The sequence below is a fragment of the Crotalus tigris genome, unplaced genomic scaffold (genome assembly GCF_016545835.1).
Source record: "Crotalus tigris isolate CLP2741 ecotype Arizona unplaced genomic scaffold, ASM1654583v1 scf7180000020941.558017, whole genome shotgun sequence".
Taxonomy (NCBI): domain Eukaryota; kingdom Metazoa; phylum Chordata; class Lepidosauria; order Squamata; family Viperidae; genus Crotalus; species Crotalus tigris.
This window is the reverse complement of record NW_024098270.1, coordinates 3077-25356: the sequence shown is the minus strand read 5'-3', so window position 1 is coordinate 25356 and position 22280 is coordinate 3077. Positions and strand designations below refer to the sequence as shown.

The window sequence follows — 22280 nt, the reverse complement described above, 5'->3', positions numbered from 1 at the left end:
CAACATGGAAGGTTTTAAAGAAGAAACTGGGCAACCATTTGTCTGAAATGGTATTGAGCAGGGTGTTGGACGAGAAGACCTCCAACGTCCCTTCCAATTCTGCTATTCTGAGAGTGGGGGATGTCTCCCCTTTCCCACAGCTCTTTAACTCTGATAAAGCCTAGATCGGAGGCCCAGATTTTCCAGGACTGATGCCACACATGGAAGGCTGATGAAGCGAGCCAGTCAGCCAATCGGGGGACCACGTCAACTGAATGGGAATTCTAGAATGATGGTTGAAGGTGTTGACTGAAGGATCAACGCCAGGAGGGAAGAGAGGCTGAGAGGAAAGAAACCGACAGAGGCACCACCACATTATCCACCGTCTTCCTTTGGAGAGGCATGGACATTATTCTTGTAAGATGAACATCAGCTTTTCTCACTGGCCAGCTGGGCAGGAAATAACTCAGTAAAAGCCTCACAGCTGGAAGGGGAATGTCGGGGTTGGACTGAGCCCACCCGGGGTGGGTGGGAGGCAATCCCTTTGGGACCCAGAGGCATAAGGGCCCTTGTCCCTCACCTTTAGCAAAGCAGTTTGGAAGGAACAGGGCTCTCATGGGGACCCTTCTTCCCTCAAAGGACCCTCCCCTTTGGCTGCCTGAACATCCTTCTCCCTTAGACAAAGTGGAGTAGTACACCTTGAAATGGCCACAGAGGGCAGCAGGATTCCTCCTCTCTCCCTCCCTCTCTCTCTGTTTCAATCTTCTGAGAGGCTCCTACAGCCCAGAGATGAGCATCCCCTTGTGGGGCTTCAAGGGGAGCTGCGGCAGAGGGCTGCACAGAAGGGCAGAATGAAACAGGACAGGAAGGAGGGAGCAAAGAGCCAGCATGTGCTACAGGCAGAGACCTTGGGGACCCTGCCCGATTTGGTGTGTCTGTGCATTTCTTTGTTATCTTTGCACACTGCTAAATCTACAAGGGATCCTTGCTGGCTTACCTCATCCCATTTTGCGCATCACAGACAGGATGTGCCTGAGGCAGAGCGATTTCCATGCGGCCGAGAGGGACTTTCGTCCTGGGGAAGGTGCAGCGAATGCCACAGATGTGCAGCTGCATTCTGAACGGGGCAAGGAGGCGGTGGAAGGAATATTTTGCACGATGGAGGAGGAGGAGGAGGAAGAGGAGGAAGAGGAGGAGGAGGCTCTTCCCTTTCTCTTGCCAACTTCAGTGGCTGCAGAATATTTGGGGAGCCCATTCCCTGAGCATCTTCACAGCTGGGGGCACCCATTGGTCTTGCAACCCAGAGGGGCTTTTATGCCCCCGTTTCTCTGGGCTTTGTGATTGGGCTTGGATTCACGTGGTTGGTTCTCCCTCTGAAGGGAAGAGTAGTGTCCTCAGAGGAAAGCCCACGCTGTATTTTCAAGTGGGGGATGGATTAGACCCCCTTGCCTCTGAGAGATCTCTTCTTCTGGAATGACAGCAAGCAATAGTTAGTTTTCTGCCGTAACATCTGTCCTACGGAGCATCCTTCCTCCAGAGATCAGGATGGCCCTGATCCTGCTGGCCTTTTGTACTGGTGGTGTGAACAACCATGGACTGTAAAATTCTCCTTGGCTGCTGTGCTATTTTAATGCATGTACTTATGATGGAAATCTATTTTGAATTTATATTAAGATTGTTCGCTGCCCAGAGTCACTTGGTGAAATGGGTAGCCACACAAGCTGAATAAATAAATAAAATGTCTCCTGCATCATATGATTTTGAAACAGGATGACATGAGGGGCTGATATGACTGAGAACTAAATTGTCCGAGTACCGGTCAATTTGGGGATATATCCAGACTTTGCTGTGATTTGTTCCTCTTGAGGATTCAGAAACAATGGACTTCACCCGAATAAAATATTGCTGATGTCCTTATTCTAATCTTTCAGCTTTAACCTATCCATTTGACAGCATGATCTGCTTTGCAATCTGTTTCTGGAAGTTTCTCTACGATACTTTCCCACTTTTTATTTATGACAAAATTGTTGACTGGATTTAGTCTTTTTGACCTCATCATGCCTATATCTGCATTTATGTTGCTCAAAGGAGACAACAAAGACATGAAACTTTGGACAATTGTTTGGGATTTTGTATCTCCCCTCAGTGGGAGGGGAGTGGGCGTTAAGACTTCTATTTTGCCAAGAAAGGAACGCTAAAAAATTAAAGAAAGGAAGTGAAAGACTGCTGTGGAAATGAATCTTAATAAAACTGTAACTATTTTCCATGGGATCTAGCCACACTATATTTTAAAAATCCAACTTCACTCTATTTTTTCTATTCTATATCTCCATTAATTTGTTTATTTGCTGGCTTCTCTATTTTTGCGGTCTCAGTCCCTAATTATTTCTATTGTGCCATTTCCCCAGAGTTGGATCTTCTTTTCTTTTATTTAAATTCCTGATTTCTATTTCTGCTCTGTCCAAGTCTTTGCTTTTATTCCACGTTTTCCCCCTTGTTTGCTCCTGGCTGGCCTTCCTGGCTCCTTTTTCCTCCTCTTCTCCCAAATCTTTGCTCCACCTGAGGGAAATGGCAGAGAGAACTTTTCCCTCACGCCTGAGGGAAAGACAAAGGTTGCCTCTCTCCCCCCATTTCTTTCAGCTGCTGCCTCCTTTCCAGAGCCTCTCCTCATGAGCACAGTCTATCTTTTAGTTCCAGTCTTCACTTCAATTTCTGGGTTTCGGCTCTGTTTATTCAGCTGCTTCCTCCTCTGTGGTGGCAGAACTTCAGGCAGCCATCTTGTCTTCCTTCCTTCTCGCCTCCAGCCTAGCAACAGCCCTTTGATTGGCTGCTGCTGCTTGATTGACAGCTGGGTCACCCTAACAATGGCCCTGAAGGGCGGGCGGAAGGAGCTTATAAGGCTGGCAGTCCCTCCACAGCGATCCTAAGATAAAAAAATGGAGGTTCAAAGGCCACTCTTAGTAGGAAAAATATTGAACCTCAGAGATGCAAACACCAAAAATGGAAAAAAAGGGGTCTGAATCTCTGAACACAGATCTAGCCACATTTTACATGGAGTGTAAATCTGCGTATAAGCTTCTCAATTATTCAGCAAGAATTCCATAGAGCAAAAATCCCTTTCTGAGATGGATGGAGCCTTTGCTTCTCCTGCTCATTTGTTTTTATTTCTTTATATATCTAGTTTAGAGATGGTCTGCCCCCCTCACAGAGCCACCCATGGCTGGTTGGCCTTTCCTCCCTGGCAGGTTCAGCTGCCTTGGGGGGATGGTGTCTTTTGTGCTGCTTCCTCAACCCTTTTCTGTTAACAAGCAAGCATGAGGAAAACCTATTTCAGTCAGAACAAGACCAGAACAAGGAAGAGGCTGAGAAGAATTACAGGACTTGTCAGTCAAGGGGATCCAGGGGTACAGAGAAGGATAAAAGAGGATCCTGCTACCCCACTTGAATTTGGGCAATAGCGCCTGACAATCCACAAAGCCAGAAAGTGGGGTTAATTTCTTGGAGAGTCCTTCCCCTCACGAAGCCATTGCTGGGCTCGCCGATCCTTTTCATCAATCTTCATCCAGTCTCCCACCTTTCCTTTCTAGCTGGGTTCTTGAGAAGGTGGTGAAGAGGTGATCTGGACCCATCTCACTCGGCTTCAGCCTGGGACATCGTACCGAAACGGCGCTGTTTGCGTTGTCGATGACCTTTGGCAGGGCCAGGATTGGTGCTGCCTCCATCTTTGCGCTCCTGGATGGCTCAGTGGGTTTTGATCCTGGCAACTCTGGTCAACCTCTGGACAGGCTTTGGGATTCGGAGTGGGGAGCACCATATTGTGGTGGTTCCCTTCCTTTCCCTGTGGTGCTTCCGGTCGATGTCGGTAGGGAAGAGTTTGGGTCTACAGCCCCTCACTTGTGGGGTGCTGGACAATCTCCCCCTCCTATTCAACACCGACCTGGAATCTCTGGGGGGAAGCCATCCACCAGTTCCCAGTGCAATATCCTCTGCAGGTGGAGGTTCCCAATTTTATAAATGATGCTCCTGAGGTCACGTCTCATAATCAGGAGGCTGGGCGTGTGTGGATGGGGAAGAACCGATTGGGCTCAATCCCAACAAGACGGAGGGTATTTTGGGCTCCCTGGCCTTTGGGAGTCTCCATCTCTGGTTTTGGATGGGGCTGCACTTCCACAGTCAAGACAACTTTGCAATGGGTGTGTGTGTGTGTCATCCTGGGCTCACAGCTGTTACTTGAAGAGCAGGCACCATCTGTGGCCAAGAGGGTCTTTGTACAGGTTTATCCAGAGTGCCAATTGTGCCTGTCCCCGGATCACACCCTATGCCCCTGGACAGTCCCTCACGCCATGGTCCCCTCAAGAAGGGATTATTGCAGTGCTCTCTATATGGGACTGCCCTTGAAAACCTTTTGGAAGTCACAGCTGGCCCAAATGCAGCTGCACCATCAGAGAAGGGCAAGTGGCACCACTGCTCCATGGGCTGCAATGGTTGCTGGTTGGTTTCTGGGTGCAAGTCAATCACCTATCAAGCTTTTGAGGGCAGGGAGCCTGGCAATTTGGGGGGCTGCCCATCTCCAATAATCTCTGCCTATTTCGTAAGATTTGGCAGAGTGGGTGCACTTCAGGTCCCCTCGTTTACGTAGTGTCACCTAGTGGAACCCCTGAAGTGTCCATATCTCTGTCATGGCACCTGGCATCCTCCCAGAGGTCCATATGGCCCCCATCCTGATGACCAGTTGGAAGGCAATGTTCTGCCAAGTCTTGGGTTAGGTCAGCCCCTGTTAGGATTTGCTTTTGTTTTAAATACAGTAGTTCTTATTTTTCCTGGGAACATCTCTCTTTATTCTTTCACTTTATTGTTCTACCATTTTACAGTGCAGAGCAACCAGAGTCTTTGAGAGTCAGGCACTTATTTAAATTTATGTCAATAAATAAAAGTCCTTTGAGTCACCTTCAAACTTCTCCAGGGTCTTCCAAAATTGCCTAATTCAATGCTTTGAATGAGCTTCAACTGAATGGAAGTTCAGTCAGATCACCTTTGATCTGAATCGATCCTTTGAGTCTTGTGTTCCTGCTCAACAAATGTTGTTATTTAAGGGCCGGATTAAGCAGCAGCAGAGAGCTCCAGATCCATCATGGCTTCCAGATCCAACGTGGCTTCCAGATACAACGTGGCTTCCAGATCCAACGTGGCTTCCAGATCCAACGTGGCCTCCAGATCCAACGTGGCCTCCAGATCCAATGTCAGACGAGCGCCGCAAAATAGAGGTATGCGTGTTGTATGTATGTGATTACACAAAAGAGTAGGACATAGGAAAAGGGAGATTACAGGAATCAGGGAGAGGCTGAAACGAAGCATGACAGAGTGGACAAAAACACCGAAGCCAATTCTGAAAACCACAACGGGAGAGTGAGCCAAGGCTGGACTTTACCAGTTCCTGGTTTCATACTCTTAAAAGAGCGTTCCAGCCTCGGTCTGTGCTCTGGAATCAGGCTGTGGTCATTTCATATGCCTAAGAAAACACCTCTCCGTTCACTGAAGTGGAACCTGGGACGACAGACAACGCCAGGCGTGTCCTCCACACCACGGTGCTACGAAGAGGTGCTTCCTCCAGTGGGGAGTTGGCTCTTCAGCAAGCAAAAGTGGCCTCAAAGGGCTTCCTTGGCTGCCCTTGGTCATTGCACTGGCTGATGAACACCGAGGTTGTCTGCTCAGTCTCTCCCTCGGGTGCTGACGGAGACGCAGCTTTCCTGAGACTTGGATCCTATGCTTTTGCTTTAAAATGGGCTTAACAAAGGCCGAATTCTGCTCCCTGTACGTCCGGAGTATGGGCACACGTATCTCATCAACCTCAACCTACATCTTCTTCCATTAATTCCCCAGTTAGGCCCAGATCACAGCCTCCTGGCGTAGGTGCTCCGTTTCCTATGCCAGCCAGGGGTGGAAAGAAGGGGGCAATTCCCGTAGGAGCCCTCCCTTCTCCCTCCGTCTTCCCCAGAGACGAAAGGAAAACCCTCGCTCTGCCTTTGTCTTTCTCCTTTCCTTTTGGGAACCAAACCCGAAGAGCAAAGAGGCCGAGAGTGACCAGGAGGGGCCTGGAGAGGAAAGGGAATGGAGTGGCCACCTAATATTTCTGGAGCCACAAAGGGAAGAATTCACGGTCCATTTCTATCCGGTTCTTAGAGAAATGGCAGCCCAGTTCTTCCTCATCCCCTTCTCTGGCTATGAGACCTCATGGCAAGATCCTGGGGCAGCCATTCTCTCAGCCCCACCTACCTCCAAAGTGTCTGGGGCTGGGATGAAATGGGGAGGGATGGTTATTTATGAGCCCCCCCCTCGTAGATGAAAAGTGAGGTGAGAGCGGAGTTTAGCTGGACATTTGCAAATAGTGGAACAAGACAAACAGCGAAGATCTTTCTTCTTGGGATGATGATTAAAGTAGACTTTTCTTTCCTTTCTTTCTTTCTTTCTTTCTTTCTTTCTTTCTTTCTTTCTTTCTTTCTTTCTTTCTTTCTTTCTTTCTTTCTTTCTTTCTTTCTTGTGTCCTTCAAGGAATATTTGCTAAATTTTGGCCCGACCCAACCAGCTCCGGTTTATATCTTGCAAGTCTGTTGTGCCTGCTCCTGTTTTTGGCCACAGTTGTGATGATCATTTTGTGTAAGTTAACTTCTCTTAGCATAATACATTAGAACTTAGAAATTAGTTACGCTGTAAAGTGTTGGGTTTTTTTTTAACAATTTGTAATTGGAACTTCAAATTAGTTGACCTTGAGACAAGGGACTCCACCTTGATGCCCTTTGCACGATGTCATTGGCTTAAATACAGCATCACACAGGGATGGCATAAATAGCCTGCTGATGCATTTATGCATTTAACAGGCATTCATGAATAAGAGACACTCTGTCTCCACAATCAGCCTAACTGAATGGCAAACTTCCTTTGTCTTCAGAGTCCCATTTTCTTGAGAGAGAGAGGGGGGGGGGCAAACAGATCGATAGATAACCTTTAGTGTCATTTTTTACTGTGGGCACAATAGATAAGTGGAAGCAAGGATTTCTTTCTTTTTTTTTCTCCTGAAAACACTGGCCAAGATCCAGTTGGGTTCTGGGACTGTTAGGACACCAAGGGGTGTTTTAATGGGGGAAGGAGTTGCTACTGGGGTAGTGTTTTGACTCCAGGTCTTCCCTCCAAAGTAAGATTGGAGCTCAGTCCTGCTGACAACCCAATGGGGCAAATGGGACTCCAATCCCAATGTACTGAATTTGCTAATTGGGGTTGCAGAAAACATTTGATCAGATCTGGACACTTAGAAAAATGGCACTTTCGTGTTCTGCTAGAAGCAGCTCTGGAGATGGCTTTAGGGATTCTGCTCAAAGGGGTCACCAATTGTCATTGTGGGACAGAAGACCCAAACTATTGAGCACTTTTAAGTCACTATGTCAGTAAAGATCCTCAACCACCCAGGTAGAGTTGGCTGCTAGATGAGTCATGGCAACTGAACTTTTTTTTTCTCCCTTTTTTTGGTTTGGTTAGCTTCCTCAGTTCAATTTTTGAGTTGAACTGGTTCCCCCCCCCCAGTCCTTTGAAAGAGAAGTTGCTGGTGTAGCATGTCTTTGTGAAGCACAGGATTCTTTGCAGCATAAACGTGGCATGAAAAACATTCCAGGATTCAGGCATTGGTGCCATCATCATCATGATGGTGATGGCACCAATTTAGCCCAGCGCTACTAGGGTAGGAGGGTGGGGAGGTAGAAATAGCTGGAAAGATAAAGCATTGGGATATTGTGTTAATCTTCATTTTTTTTAAAACAACAACAGATCTTTGGGAACTAAACAGATCAATATCCATGAACGCAGCAATTAAGGCCATTAAGAACTTTATTATTAGCCGGGATCCATCCCTCAAAAATGAAAGCGGTAAGCATGATATTCTTATCAGTATCTCTCCAATAATTTCCCTGTAACACACATCAGGCCTTGAAAAAGGCACCGGGTTCTGATTTCACAACGGCGGTTATTCTCTAGATAATTTGGACCACTCTGTACATGCTCCTGAACTGAGCCCAGGTTCAGTTGACCGAGAATTCAGAATTTTTCACTCATGCTCAGTTGTAAGAGAGGAACAGAACAAAGAAGGAGGCTGATTGATGACATGGATGTTGTATCAAAGATCTGACAGCCTAAGTCAGGGGTAGCATGGCTGGCTCAGGAATTCTCGGAGTTGAAGTCCACGAGTCATAAAAGAGCCACAGTTGCCCACCCCTGAAGTGGTTCCATCCAACTCTGCCTCTCCTGTAGAGGGTAACAGGGTTTTATGGAAAAAGTTTTGCTCGTTGAGATCTGTCTGACTGGAATTTTGCAAACCTTTTTAGAATATGAAATATTTTCTGGTGCTCAGAGGTTAGCAGAAGAATTGACCAAATGGACTATAAAAACCATTGAACTGGAAGGTGCAATTGGTAAGTCTGAGGGTGCGATGCTAAACACTCAGGGGTTGGGGGAAGCCAGCCTGAGACTGCACCTGTTGAAAATCTGCCTCAGCTCTCGAAGGTAGAGCGCTTCCTTTCTCTTGCCCACCTGATCGCCCTGCTGAAGCTCAAGCCAACCGAGCAGCAACGGTTTTTAGTTCCTGATTTGCACTAAAATTTGCAACCCACTTTTTCTCCGTTGCGGAGACGCTGCAGTTGGGTAATCAATCCATAAAACGGAACAATAGTTCAATAACTGAAATAAAAGTCAGGACTTGCATGAGTTCACCTTTCCCCACGATTTCAGGGACAGTCATGCAGTAATTTGGAAGTGGCTCAGAACTACAGATAGTCCTTGACTTAAACCAGGGGTAGGCAACCTTGGCTCTTTTATGACTGGTGGACTTCAACTCCCAGAATTCCTGAGCCAGCTATGCTGAGGGGAAAGGGAGAGGTTTCCAAGCTGAGCCAGGCTGGCTCAGGAATTCTGGGAGTTGAAGTCCACCAGTCATAAAGCGGCTTAGGCCTAGGTCAGGGGTAGGCAACCTTGGTTCTTTTATGACTGGTGGACTTCAACTCCCAGAATTCCTGAGCCAACCTGGCTCAGCTTGGAAACCTCTCCCTTCCCCCTCAGCATGGCTGGCTGAGGAATTCTGGGAGTTGAAGTCCACGAGGCATAAAAGAGCCAAGATTGCCTACCCCTAGCCTAGGCCTAGGCCACTTTATGACTCGTGGACTTCAATTCCCAGAATTCCTGAGCCAGCAAGGCTCAGCTTGGAAACCTCTCCCTTTCCCCTCAGCGTGGCTGGCTGAGGGGAAATTCTGGGAGTTGAAGTCCACCAGTCATAAAAGAGCCAAGGTTGCCTACCTCTGGCCTAGGCCGCTTTATGACTGGTGGACTTCAACTCCCAGAATTCCTGAGCCAGCCATGCTGAGGGGAAAGGGACAGGTTTCCAAGCTGAGCCACGCTGGCTCAGGAATTCTGGGAGTTGAAGTCCATGAGTCATAAAGCGGCCTAGGCCAGGGGTAGGCAACCTTGGCTCTTTTATGACTCGTGGACTTCAACTCCCAGAATTCCTGAGCCCGCCATGCTGAGGAGAAAGAGAGAGGTCCCCAAGCTGAGCCATACTGGCTCAGGAATTCTGGGAGTTGAAGTCCATGAGTCATAAAAGAGCCAAGGTTGCCTACCTCTGGCCTAGGCCTAGGCCGCTTTCTGACTTGTGGACTTCAACTCCCAGAATTCCTGAGCCAGCATGGCTCAGCTTGGAAACCTCTCCTTTCCCCTCAGCATGGCGGGCTCAGGAATTCTGGGAGTTGAAGTCCACCAGTCATAAAAGAGCCAAGGTTGCCTACCCCTGACTTAAACTGTTCCTTTAATGACCACAGTTATGATGGCACTGAAAAAAAGTGACTTATGACCATTTTTTTTACACTTACGACTGTTGCAGCATCCCCATGGTCACGGGATCAAAACTCAGATGCTTGGCAACTGATCTGTATTTATGACGGTTGCAACGTCAAGGGGTCCTGTGACCCTCTTTTGCAACCTTTGGACAAGGCATGTCAGTGGGGAAGCCATGTTCACTTAACAACCCTGCTGCCAACTTAACAAAATGTGATTTATGACCATTTTTCACAGTTATGACCTTTGCAACGTCCCCTTGATCATGTGATCAAATTCAGACGCTTGGCCCCTGACTCATATTTATGACTGTTGCTATGTCCCAGGGTCACTTGATCATCTTTTTGCAACCTTCTGACAAGCAGATTCACTTAACAACCGTGTAGCTAACTTATCAACGGCAGTGATTCATTTAACAACTATGGCAAGAAAGGTTGTAAAATGGGACAAAACTCCCTTAACAAATTTCTCAGCAACATAAATTTTGGGCTCTGTTGGGGTCGTAAGTCAAGGACTACTGTATACAATTTCAACATGCATTGCCTTCAGCTTACCTTCTACTAAATGCTGTGTCTTTCTCTCTTGCTTTCTTCCTGCAATTCTCTCTGGAACGTGTCCTTCACTGGCTGAAAGACGTCATTACTATTCTGCTAAAAAAAAACTGGGTGCCCTTTGAAGGGGCCCTTTATTTCTTCAGCACCGTTGCGAACAACTGGACCACAGCAAGAACATTTTGTGAGACTAAAAAATCCACCTTGGTTTGTATTGAAAGTTATAACGAGCAAGTAAGTACCTTGCATAGAGGGGGGGAGAGTGACCAATCTCTAGAACAGTGGTTCTCAACCTGTGGGTCGGGACCCCATTTGGGGTCAAATGACCATTTCACGGGGGTCGCCAAACCACGCTGTCCGCCATTTTTTTCCCTTTTCCCTAGCTGTCCTACTCCCTCTTGTTGGTGGCCACACCCACTTGGGGGTCACCACAACATGGGGAACTGTATTATGGGGTCACGGCATTAGAAAGGTTGAGAACCACTGCTCTAGAATCTCTAGAACCCCAAATCAGTCATAAATCCCAAGAAAACAAATCAAACTACGAGGCAGGCAGTGATGAGAAAAAAGAAAAACTCAAACAACAATCAGGAGATGCAGGAAACATTCCCACAGACACGCATAAAAGCCTCAAATACTCAAAGCTTGGGGAACAAACAGGGTGAACTAGAAGCAACACTACACAAGGGCAGGTATGACATAGTTGGCATTACAGAAACCTGGTGGGACGAAACCCATGAATGGAATGGACTGATGGATGAATACAAATTGTTCAAAAGAAACAGGTCTACAAAAAGAGGAGTGGGAGTTGCACTATATGTAAGAGAACACTACATATCCACAGAATTGCACATGATCAAAGATAAAATCTCTCCAGAATGAATATGGGTCAATATAAAGACAAAAAAGTGACATTGCCAAAGGTGTATATATTACAGGCCACCCAACCAATCAGAAGAACTAGATGAACTCTTTGCCAACCAGCTAGCAAATGTATGTAGGAAGCATACCACAGCAGTAATAGGAGACTTCAACTACCCAGATATCAACTGGGAGACAAACTCTGCAGAGAGTGGGAGAGCAAACAAATTCCTAACCAACCTAGCCGACAACTTTGTCATCCAAAAGGTGGAGGAGAGAACTAGATGTAAAGCCATACTGAACTTAATTCTTACTAATAGAGAAGAAGTGATAGAGGGAATTGAAATTGCTGGAACCTTGGGTGAAAGTGACCACGTCATACTGGAATTTAATATAATGCAAACAGTAGCAACAGAAAACAATCCAACCAGTGTCTTAAACTTCAAAAGAGCTGACTTTAACAAACTCAGAGAGAACCTAGGAAAGATCCCATGGATGAAAATCTTAAGGGGGAAAACGAGCATGGGAAACTCTGAAAAATGCGATCATAAAAGCCCAATCCAGCACAATACCACTGAAAAAGAAAAACAAGAAATTCAAGAAGAAACTAGCATGGCTGCACAAAGATCTCTCTGACAAACTGAAAGGCAAAAAGGACAAATACAAAAACTGGAAAGAGGGTCATATAACTAAGGCCAATTATCAGCAGACAGGCCATGCAAAGATGAAGTCAGGAAAGCAAAGGCTCAGAACGAACAAAGACTTGCAACAGAAATCAAGGATAATAAAAAAACGTTTTTTCCAATATATTAACAACAAGAAAAAAGTCAAGGAAACTGTAGGCCCACTAAAGAGAAAAGATGGCAAGGAAATAACAGGCAGTAGAGAAATAACAGAACTGCTTAAATCATACTTTGCATTAGTCTTCACACAAAAAGAAACCACACCCAAAAAAAAATCACTTCAAAAGATAAACTAGAAACAAAAATTAAAATAAGCAAGAAAATGGTAAGAGAACACCTATCCGACCTTGACGAATATAAATCACCAGGACCCGACAGATTACATCCCAGAGTTCTGTTATCTCAGAACCATTGCACCTTCTTTCAAAAATCCTAGAGCATCGAGAAAATACCTGAAGATTGGAAAATGGCTGATGTGGTTCCTATTTTCAAAAAGGGAAAAAAAACCCAGATCCAGAAAACTACAGATCAATCAATCTAACATCAATACCTGGGAAGATCCTGGAAAAGATAATCAAAACACACATCTGCGAGCAACTAGAAGCAAACAGAGTTGTAATTAGTAGTCAGCACGGGTTTGTCAAAAACAGATCTTGTCAAACCAATCTTATCTCATTCTTCGATAAAGTGACTAAATTAATAGACCAGTAAAATACTGTGGATGTAGTATACTTAGTGTCAAGATTTCAGACTTAGATTTCAGTAAGGCATTTGACAAAGTAGACCACAACCTACTCCTTGGTAAGCTAGAAAAAGGTGAAATAGACAACATCGCCACCAGATGGATCTGTAGCTGGCTGGCGAATTATACTCAATGAATAGTCCTCAACAGCACCACATCCCCATGAAGAGAAGTAAGCAGCGGGGGACCAAGGTTCCGTCTTAGGCCCAATACTCCTCAATATCTTCATCAATGACTTAGATGAGGGAATTGAAGGGGAACTCTCAAATCTGCGGATGCCATCAAACTGACAGGAGTAGCCAACACCCCAAAAGACAAACTCAGGATCCAAAATGATCTTGACAAACTTGAACGATGGGCCCTGTCCAACAAAATGAGTTTCAATGTGGAGAAAAGCAAAGTTTTATATTTAGCCAGGAAAAATCGAAGGTACAAGTACAGATTGGGCAAGACCTGGCTTAACTGTAAGAGGGACCTTGGAGTCCTAGTGGACGATCACTTGACTATGAGCCAGCAGTGTGCAGTCGCTGCCAAAAAAGCTAATACAATCCTGGGTTGTATAATCAGAGGCATGGACTCAAGATCACACAAAGTATTAGTACCGCTTTATAAAACCCTAGCGAGACCACACCTGGAATACTGCAGCCAATTTTGATCACCATATCACAAAAAAGATGTTGAGACCTTGGGCAAAAAAATCAGAGAAGAGCAACTAAGAGGATCCAAAGCCTGGAGACTAAAACATTCAAAGAATGGCTGCAGGACTTGGGTTTGGCTGGTCTAAAGAAAAGAAGAAACAGGGGTGACATGATAGCAGTCTTCCAGTATTTGAGGGGCTGCCATAAAGAGGGGGGTCACATTATTCTCCAAAGCACCAGAGGGCAGGACAAGAAACAATGGTTGGAAACTGAACAAAGAGAGAAGCAAGCTGGAGTTAAGGAGAAACTTCCTGGCAGTGAGGACAACTAACCAGTGGAACAGCTTGCCTCCAGAAATCGTGGGCGCTCCATCACTGGAGATTTTTAAGAAGGGGTAGACGGTCACTTGTCTGAGATGGTATAGGTTCTCCTGCTTAAGCGGGGGGCTGGACTAGAAGACCTCCAAGGTCCCTTCCAGCTCTATTCTAGATAGATAAATGCTCAAAATAATAGCAGGCAGATTGATTATATTCTGAAAGATCTATGTTGTGTGACTAGGAGTGGGGTCACATGACTTATGGGGATGTTGCAATAGTCGTAAGGATGAAAAATAGTCACGTCGCTTTTTTCAGTACCATTGTAACTTCAAACTGTCACTAAATGAACTTCTGTAAGCTGAGGACTACCTGTGCTTGCAACATGCATGCTCACCTATTTTCCTTGGCATTGTAGAGTCTGTCAGCATTGCTGCATGGATGAAGGGCATGTTTCACTGTCATTATTATGATTGGTTGTATAGTCAGCCAGATGTTTAGATGATTGTATAGTCAGCCAGATGGCATTTTATTTATTTATGCTGCTGTTGTTGTTATTCAATGAGCAATAATGAATCCAGAAGGGGATTCCAAAAAGCATTTTAAATGTATTTGTGGTTGTTGTTTTTAGGCATTCCTAATAAGAGAAAGCTCAAATCGTCCTTCTGACTATTGGATCGGGTATTACGAAAATGGAACCACCTGGGTATGGGTTGATGGAAGTCCACCAAAAGTTTTGTAAGTTGGCCCATACAGAAAGCCCGACAAAAATTCCTACTTGTACTTTGTTGAAAACTCTTTCTATTTATGCACATTCATCCTTATCAGGAATGCACAATCTGCAGCGCCAGGATGTGATACTATCAAAAAAGGACACGTTGGATTAAAACTGTCGTGTGACAAAAGGATGAAATTATTAAATAAATTCAACACCAAGCAAAGCAGAGAAAAGGAATAGGAAGATAACCATGCCTATCCACCCCTGTAAACGTTGCTTTCTGCTCCTGAAAATGGCAATTTCTCTCAGGATCTCATCCACTCCAACCAACCACGATTCTCTTAATATTCCTTTCAACCCATTCAGCGTTCTTTCCGCTTCTGTCACTGACCTTTTTCTCTGCCTTTTAAAATCATTCTTTCCTTTCTTTGATTACTTTCTTGCAAACTATGTTTTTGTCCAGGGAAAAGAACCAGGTTCAAACACAAAGAGTTCAGTTTTACTGATTTATTGCTCAAGCCAATGCCCAGGAATCTTCTCAATGGTTTGCACCTGGGTAAAGCGAGATATGTTTCAAGAGCATTTGGGGGTTGGGGGTTAGACCTTGTTCTCTTGTGACTACATAGAGCAGTGGTTCTCAACCTGTGGGTCGGGACCCCATTTGGGGTCGAACGACCATTTCACGGGGGTCACCAAACAACGCAGTCCGCCATTTTCCCCCCTTTTTCTTAGCTGTGCTACTCCCTTTTATTCTATTGGCTTTCGAAAGCCAGTAGGAATGGTCCAGGCTGTCTCTGCCCTGCTGAGCCCGCCAAAAGTCCCATTCTGCAAATGGTGCTGCACCAGTTGAGTAGTCCTCGACTTACGACCGGTTGGGGGTCGCAGCATTAAAAAGGTTGAGAACCACTGACATAGAGACTCTAAACTGATTCCTCATTTGACTCCTCCCTCTGGCCCTGCCAGTCTCTCTCGTATGGTTTTTCTCTGTGTGCACAGCTCCCTCACTTAGCAACATATATTTTGGGCTCAATTGTGGTCGTACGTCAAGGACTACCTGTACTGGATTCATCTTGAGATCCAGGGATTGAAAGTAAAGCTGAATATATAATAGGTAGGATCAGTGGTGGGATTCAGCCAGTTCGCACCACTTCAGCAGAACCGGTAACTAATTTTTTGCTGCCCAAATCCAAAATGGATTTCCAGAAGCAGCATCCACACAGAGAACCGGTTGTTCATTTTCAAGAAGAAGAAAAAAACACCAAGAAGTCAAGGTGCCTTTTAGAAAAGCAATTTTGGGACAATACCTCTGGAGCAAATTGCTTGAGTGTTGTGATCCTTAAGCCCAGATTCAATTTCCTGGTTTCTTATTTTTGTGGAAGGAAATACAAAAAGTGGGCCCCAGAATAAAAAGACAAAAAAGTCAAGCCTAGGCCAAGAATAGAATAGAATAGAATAGAATAGAATAGAATAGAATAGAATAGAATAGAATAGAGCTGGAAGGGACCTTGGAGGTCTTCTAGTCCAGCCCCCCATTCAAGCAGGAGAACCTATACCATTTCAGACAAGTGACTGTCCAGTCTCTTCTTAAAAACCTCCAGTGATGGAGTGCCCATGATTTCTGAAGGCATGGGGCCCTTTACCAGGGGCATCCTGAGAGGGTCAAAAGGTCAAGATGGTAGCCATGACTATACAATTAAAATTCTGCCCCCTTTAGGGACATTACACATACCTATAAAAAGAATAGGTTTGATCATATCCTTGTGGTCACCATATTACTTTTTTTGACCCTCCCATGGATATCCCTATCCTCTACATTACTCTCCTGCTGCTGACCAATTGGCTTGATTGACTGAGTGATTAATTGTATTCTGTTTGATTTCCAGCTTTTGGTCTCCGACCACCATAACTAATCGCAGTACAGACGAATGTACCATCCTGTTATCCCGCTGTGTGGCGCCACCAAGGTGTTGGACAAATATTAAATGCTCAATAGATAAATCCTTCATTTGTAAGAGGAAGCCAGATAAAAAATGGCACATATAAAAGGCAGCGCCATTCAGCAAGCTGGAACCGAATTCGTGCAGCAGGCTCGGCCCTTCGACATCCAACGGAAGTACTGAAATGCTTGATGGAAGAGTTCAGCTTCCTGCCTCCGTGTCCAAGGCCAGGTCTCCAATGGGCCCCTTTGAACTAAAGAAAATGACTTTCTTGTCCAATGCAACGACGTTACGGGTCTATCAAAACGTGAGGTGGAGGGTTCAGTCGTACCCTCCTTTCCGCTAGAAATAAATTAATTTTCTATATTGCCTTCTGCTTCCTTGCTTGATCTTTCTGACGCACTGCTTGTTTTTCACCCTCTGGCAAGTTATACTTTGCAAGCCCATGACGATTATTATCGGTGTGTCCAATTCCACCTCGCAACGGGACAAGCCACTTGTGCTGCCCGCTCGGGTTTAATGGCGGACCAATTCCTGGAACGCCTCAGCTGGTATGTGGCCTCATCCTGTTCCTGGTGGGTGAGAAAGGAATGATGCTGGGAATGCATGCCAAGAAGAGACCTTCCTAGCAGGGCCCCCCAGAGCATGGAGGTCCTCTCAGCTAAAGCATGACGGCTCCTAAACTGGGCAAGAGTGAGACGGGAAGATGCTGGAGGTAGAGGATCATTTTAAAGGCTTCATCCTGGAGGCCTGTGGTGGCAGAGCTCCAGGCAGCTATCTTGTCTTCCCTCCTTCTCACCTCCCGCCTAGTAACAGCCTTTTGATTGGCTGCTGCCATCTATCTTTTAGTTTCAATCTTCACTTCGACTCCTCAGCTTCAGCTCCATTTATTTGGCCATTTCCTCATGAGGCCTATAGTGGCAGAGCTTCAGGCAGCCACCTTGTCTTCCCTCCTTCTTGCCTCCTGCCTAGCAACAGCCCTTTAATTGGCCGCTGCTGTTCGATTGGCAGTTGCATCAACCTGAAGACGGTCACAAAGGGAGGGAAGAAGGAGCAAAAGGCCTATCACCTGCTGAGGGAGGCGGTCCTTCCATGACAGATGTCAGCCAACTAACCATCAAGAGGCCCGTCCAGAGTCACCTGAGCCCCAAAGGCCAATAAAAGAAAAGAAGCGGGGTCTGTCAGGTTTTGGCGGGAAGAGTTGAGGTGTCTTTGGGGTGGGAGGGCAGCCATGATGGGTCCCCTCAGGAAAGGCTGGAAACTGGCTTGGCTATAGTTCGACTTGTGTGTGTGTGTTTCTCCACTGCTTCTTTGTGCATAGATCCATTTCTTTATTATTATTTTTTCTTTGCCTAGCTGTTTGCCTGTTTGTGCCCAGGTCTTTCTCTCCACATTTCACAACAAACTCAGCCCCTCATTGCCACTCCTCACATCAGTGCCTTAGGGACAAAACTTGCCTCATGATGCAGGATTCACATGTTGACATCTTTGAGTAAAACCTGGATAGCTGCAGACAACCTTGTGTTTGGGTCTCAACTGAAGGGAATAAAATATGTTAACTGGTACTTGTTGGGCTTTGGGCATTCTCTGCGGTTGGTTTCCTTCTTGCAGATGTTTGAGAAGAGGGCTAGATAATTTCATCAGTATTCTCACGATATGAAGTGAATGGCTTCTAATTTCTAATGGCTGTTTATAGAACAGAATAGCAGAGCTGGAAGGGACCTTGGAGATCTTCTAGTCCAACCCCCTGCTCAAGCAGGAGACTCTTTTGTTATCGAATTAATGCAAGCTTCCTGGATTCACACATTACATTGATTCAACAACCAGCCAAATGAATTTGTTTGCACAAATTGACCAAGGTTCAGTTGAATCAACTGTAGCATATTGCACAAATGCAATTGTTCGGTCTTTAACTAACTTGACTCAAAATGAGCCCCATTAAATGATACTCAGTTTCCTGTTTTAAGAGAGCCCTGCAAAGCTCTTACAAAGTTGTGCATGAGCTTCAAAGCGTGGTGTACTTCATTAAAGGTGTGTGGCCATGCATCAATTTATTTTGGATTTTGGAGGTAACAGGATGTTTATATTCATTCTGTGAGTTTGCTATGACATCAGAATGAGAATCTTTTTGTCTTCAGTTTTAGCAGGATCCTGGAGAATAAGGTGATTATTTCAGAGGAAGACCAACATCAGGGTTCCCCATGCTCCAGGTTCTCTTTGCAAACCCATCTGTAAAGTTCATGGCAGTCAGCAGCTTTCCAGTTGTGGTTCCCCAATGAAGGCACAATAGAAACACAGTCTTGTTCTCTTCCTCTGTATCTGCTTGAGTGGCTCGGACTTTCGCTAGACCAAAAACTGGGATGGGTGAAGAGAGAAGAAGATAAGCAGAGGAAAGCAGCAAAAAACATACATTTCATAGAAGAAACAATGGAACTGAATGAATTAACAGCCTGATTTTCAAATGGAGAATCTCTTTTGAAATGCTCATGGTGGTGTATCTGGTGGTGCTTTAGATATGGAGGGGAAAAAAGAGGTTTTAAAGCACCCACTAGAACCTCTTAAAGCAGCTACAACTTTACCTTACACCAAGGCTCTCCAAACTGGGCAACTTTAAGATTGATGGACTTCAACTCCCAGAATTCCTCAGCCAGCCATGAGGAGTTGAAGTCCACCAATTTTAAAGTTGTCCGGTTGGAGACCCTTGCCTTACACAATGGGTACAATAAGGTTTGCATGCACATACAAACCTTGGATGTGGCAGGGTGACCACCTCTGGTTCCCTGACACAGGGGATCCTTAAGTTGCACCCTCCCACACTACTGGGGAGAACTTAATCAGAACCTAAAACTTTCTCCCACCAGACTAGAAATGCTTAATCTGACCCCACTTTTGCAAGAAAAGATACGGCCATTTGAAAGCATCCTCTCTTTGAATGCTGCCATCGTAAACTCACCCTGCTGTTAATGTTGACCTGTCAGTCCACTCCCATCCACTCTCTTCGTTTTCAACTGAAAGGCCCACCCAGGCTGTCTGAGCCAGCTGTGAAGTGATGTAATTCTGCAGAAAAAGAAGGCGAGAAGAGAAAAGAAGTAACATGAACAATTGACTTAATAGCCATCCATCAACAACTGCAACTTAATAGCATCCATCAACAATTGACTTAATAGCCATCCATCAACAACCAGGCAGACGAGAGAGAGAGAGAGAGAGAGAGAGAGAGAGAGAGAGAGAGAGAGAGAGAGAGAGAGAGAGAGAGAGAGAGAGAGAGAGAGAGAGAGAGAGAGAGAGAGAGACAGAGAGAGAAAGACAGACAGAGACAGAGACAGACAGAAAGACAGAGAGACAGACAGAGAGAGACAGAGACACAGAGACAGAGATAGACAGAGACAGAGAGAGACAGAAACACAGAGACAGAGATAGACAGAGACAGAGAGAGACACACAGAGAGACACACAGAGAGACACACAGAGAGAGACAGAGACACAGAGAGACAGACAGAGACAGAGAGACAGAGAGAGAGACAGAGACAGAGAGACAGAGAGAGAGACACAGAGAGAGACACACACACAGAGAGAGAGAGACAGAGAGAGAGAGAGAGAGAGACAGAGACAGAGAGAGACAGAGAGACACACAGAGAGAGACAGAGACACAGAGAGAGAGACAGACAGAGACAGAGAGACAGAGAGAGAGACAGAGACAGAGAGACAGAGAGAGAGACACACAGAGAGACACACACAGAGAGAGAGAGAGACAGAGAGAGAGAGACAGAGAGAGAGACAGAGACAGAGAGAGACACACAGAGAGAGACAGAGACACACACAGAGAGACAGACAGAGACAGAGGGACAGAGAGAGAGAGACAGAGACACAGAGAGAAGTTCCCTAATGATGGGCTCCAGCACAAGCCCCAAAGCTTGGAAGAATAAATCTCTGATCCTGGTGACCAACTCAGACTGGATCCTGGGACACCTACAGTATATTTACCTTCATTTGTGAGAAGTAACATCCTCTCATGAGGGAATGTTAGATTCACCAGCCAAACCATTACAGCTAGCACCTCCCTTAAGCAAAGGTGTCCGTGGGTTTTCAGGTAAAGTCAAGGTATATTCTCCCTTCTCAAAGAAGCCTATGTGGTTAGTTAAGAAAAGCTGGGCTTCCAACTACAGGTAGTACTACCTTCAAGGATCACTTTGCTCATCAGCCTCTTGGTCAGAACTCCCAGTGCAACTACAGACACATGGCAGAACCTCTTCAGATAGCACTGGATGGCAGAATTTGACTAAGCGTACTCTGTGTCCACTACTTGGACCTTTTCCGTGTCCAGTGGAAGTAAGAGTTTGTCTGTGCCCAAAATCTGCTTGGGAAAGCCATGAAAAATTCATGATCTTGGAAAAGTATCCTTCAAGAGCCCTACTGTACTAATGTCAGCCCACTAGGCAGCCAGACCAGGAAATCAACTCTACCAGATTGACTGTACTGTACCTTCTCCTCTTCCTTCTTATAGTTTGGCAAATTGGGTGTGTCTTTGTCTGAGCTTCTTCCTGACCTTATCTGGCTGTTCTGGACTTCAGAAATGCTTTAGCCTCTTTTGTTGAGGCAACAGAGCCTGCCTTTCTATGTCAAGATCATCTTGATGTAGACCTGATCTTGCCGATTAGGATCCCGTGATAGGCTTCCACAGAATCCCAGTTTAGTTTAGAACAGGAGTGTCAAACTCAATTTCATTGAGGGCCGCATCAGCATTGCGGTTGCCCTGGGGGGTGTATGGCCAGGGTGGGTGTGGCCTACTGGGTAGGTGTGGATGGAGTGGGTGTGGCCTACAGGGTGGGCATGGCCAGCTCTACATCATTTGCATCAAGGGAGCCTGTGGGGGCCTGGGCAGGAGTGGGACAGATCTGAGGGTCTCTGGGAGAAGGGGGTGGGACCAGGGCAGAGCCCATCAAGCCAGATATGTGAAGTAGGCGAGGGCCATTTGCTGGCCACTTCCAGGCGATGGTGCATTTCTTCATTCCTCACAAAGGGTGACACCTCCCCAGCATGCACCCAGGGGGTGGAGGCGACGTGGCAGAGGCTGGTTCCTCGCTGTTTCCAGACGGCCTTGTGGAGCTATGACTGAATGCGTTTCAGCACAGATGGCCACCACAGAATTGTACATTGGCTCCCGGCCAGCCTGGGCTAGGACTAAGGCAGTGAGGGCTGTTCCCTCACTGTTTCCAGGATGGCTTCGCGGGCCACATGAAACCACTACGTGGGCCGCATCCGCCCCCCGGGCCTTGTGTTTGACATGTCTGGTTTAGAAGGTAGCTCGCAAACCAATGCAATAATATTGGAAGAGGTAGAGAAGAGCTTCCCAAGGACGAGCCAAAGCTCTTACCGTAATATGTTGATTGGAGGGAAAGGAGAAAAAAAAAGTGGATAAGAAGTGAGCCTTCCACCCAACTGAGCAGCTTGTTGAAGTACCCCAGAAGTCGTAAGGGAAAGAAGAAAAGTGTAAGACCTGCTCTTTGTCATGTAGGATGGAGGCCAAATGGGCATCTCTGGACATGCAGAAGTTCTCGGCATCATACCAGCTCTTTTGTCCTTTGGAAAAGTAGTAGAGGCTCCTCCCCCAAAACTGCCACCCACCTGCGGACCTCACATTTTTCCTGAAGATGGATTCTAAGAGAAATGAGAGCAAAGAGGGGTCAGAAAGAGAAGGAAGGCTCCCTCGAGCATCCCTGAAAATGGATGGGTCACCCTAGGGAAGGGCATTTGGTCCCCACTCTTCCAGAAGTGAGGAGAACGGCCAAAGCACCTCTCTTTTTCCAAGCTCGTACTTCTGGAACTAATTTTAATGATCTTGCTTTTAATTTGGGTTTGCGTCGGATCGATTTCATTGCTGTTGTCTTGAATGTATATATTTGTCTTGAATGTGTGTGTGTGTGTGTGTGTGTGTGTGTGTTCTCTGAGGTTTTCGTGGGGGTTTGTATGTAGGTCTTTGGTTATTCGGGT

At 46.0% G+C, this 22280-nt stretch overlaps 2 protein-coding genes and 1 long non-coding RNA gene across 6 annotated transcripts in view; 1 reads left to right on the top strand and 2 right to left on the bottom strand.

Annotated features, from left to right (window-relative positions):
- The window catches only part of LOC120319714 (CD209 antigen-like protein C), a 38682-nt gene extending 35963 nt beyond the window's left edge, over nt 1-2719 (bottom strand). The window contains exon 1 of the mRNA XM_039368831.1: nt 977-2719. The gene's annotated coding sequence lies outside the window, so the exon portion shown is untranslated. The remainder of the gene's footprint in view (nt 1-976) is intronic.
- On the top strand, nt 42-16660 carry LOC120319712 (C-type lectin domain family 2 member D-like). Of its 4 annotated transcripts, none has more exons than XM_039368826.1 (8): nt 42-396; nt 5073-5243; nt 6529-6633; nt 7795-7893; nt 8349-8435; nt 10480-10631; nt 14267-14373; nt 16237-16660. In XM_039368826.1, the coding sequence occupies exons 2-8, from the start codon at nt 5111-5113 to the stop codon at nt 16394-16396; spliced, it is 843 nt and encodes a 280-aa protein (XP_039224760.1). In that variant the 5' UTR covers nt 42-396; nt 5073-5110; the 3' UTR covers nt 16397-16660. The 4 variants fall into 4 exon arrangements, with proteins under 4 accessions (XP_039224760.1, XP_039224759.1, XP_039224762.1 ...); XM_039368825.1 differs by lacking the exon at nt 42-396 and adding an exon at nt 2928-3723; XM_039368827.1 differs by lacking the exon at nt 42-396 and adding an exon at nt 2975-3037.
- A 1678-nt stretch (nt 16661-18338) lies between these two features.
- LOC120319715 lies at nt 18339-21922 on the bottom strand. Its single transcript, XR_005559813.1, has 3 exons — nt 21787-21922; nt 19244-19347; nt 18339-18645 (listed from the first exon to the last, which is right to left on the bottom strand). It is a non-coding gene; the product is annotated as an uncharacterized LOC120319715 (long non-coding RNA).
- Between the last annotated feature and the right edge of the window lie 358 nt (nt 21923-22280).

Excerpts from the sequence above, each read along its gene's own strand:
- LOC120319712 (XM_039368826.1), top strand. The coding sequence starts at position 5,111 with ATGGCTTCCAGATCCAACGTGGCTTCCAGATACAACGTGGCTTCCAGA. Across the intron at positions 6,634-7,794 it reads AGTTGTGATGATCATTTTGT|ATCTTTGGGAACTAAACAGA; the intron begins GTAAGTTAACTT and ends AAACAACAACAG. Across the intron at positions 8,436-10,479 it reads TGAACTGGAAGGTGCAATTG|ACGTCATTACTATTCTGCTA; the intron begins GTAAGTCTGAGG and ends ACTGGCTGAAAG.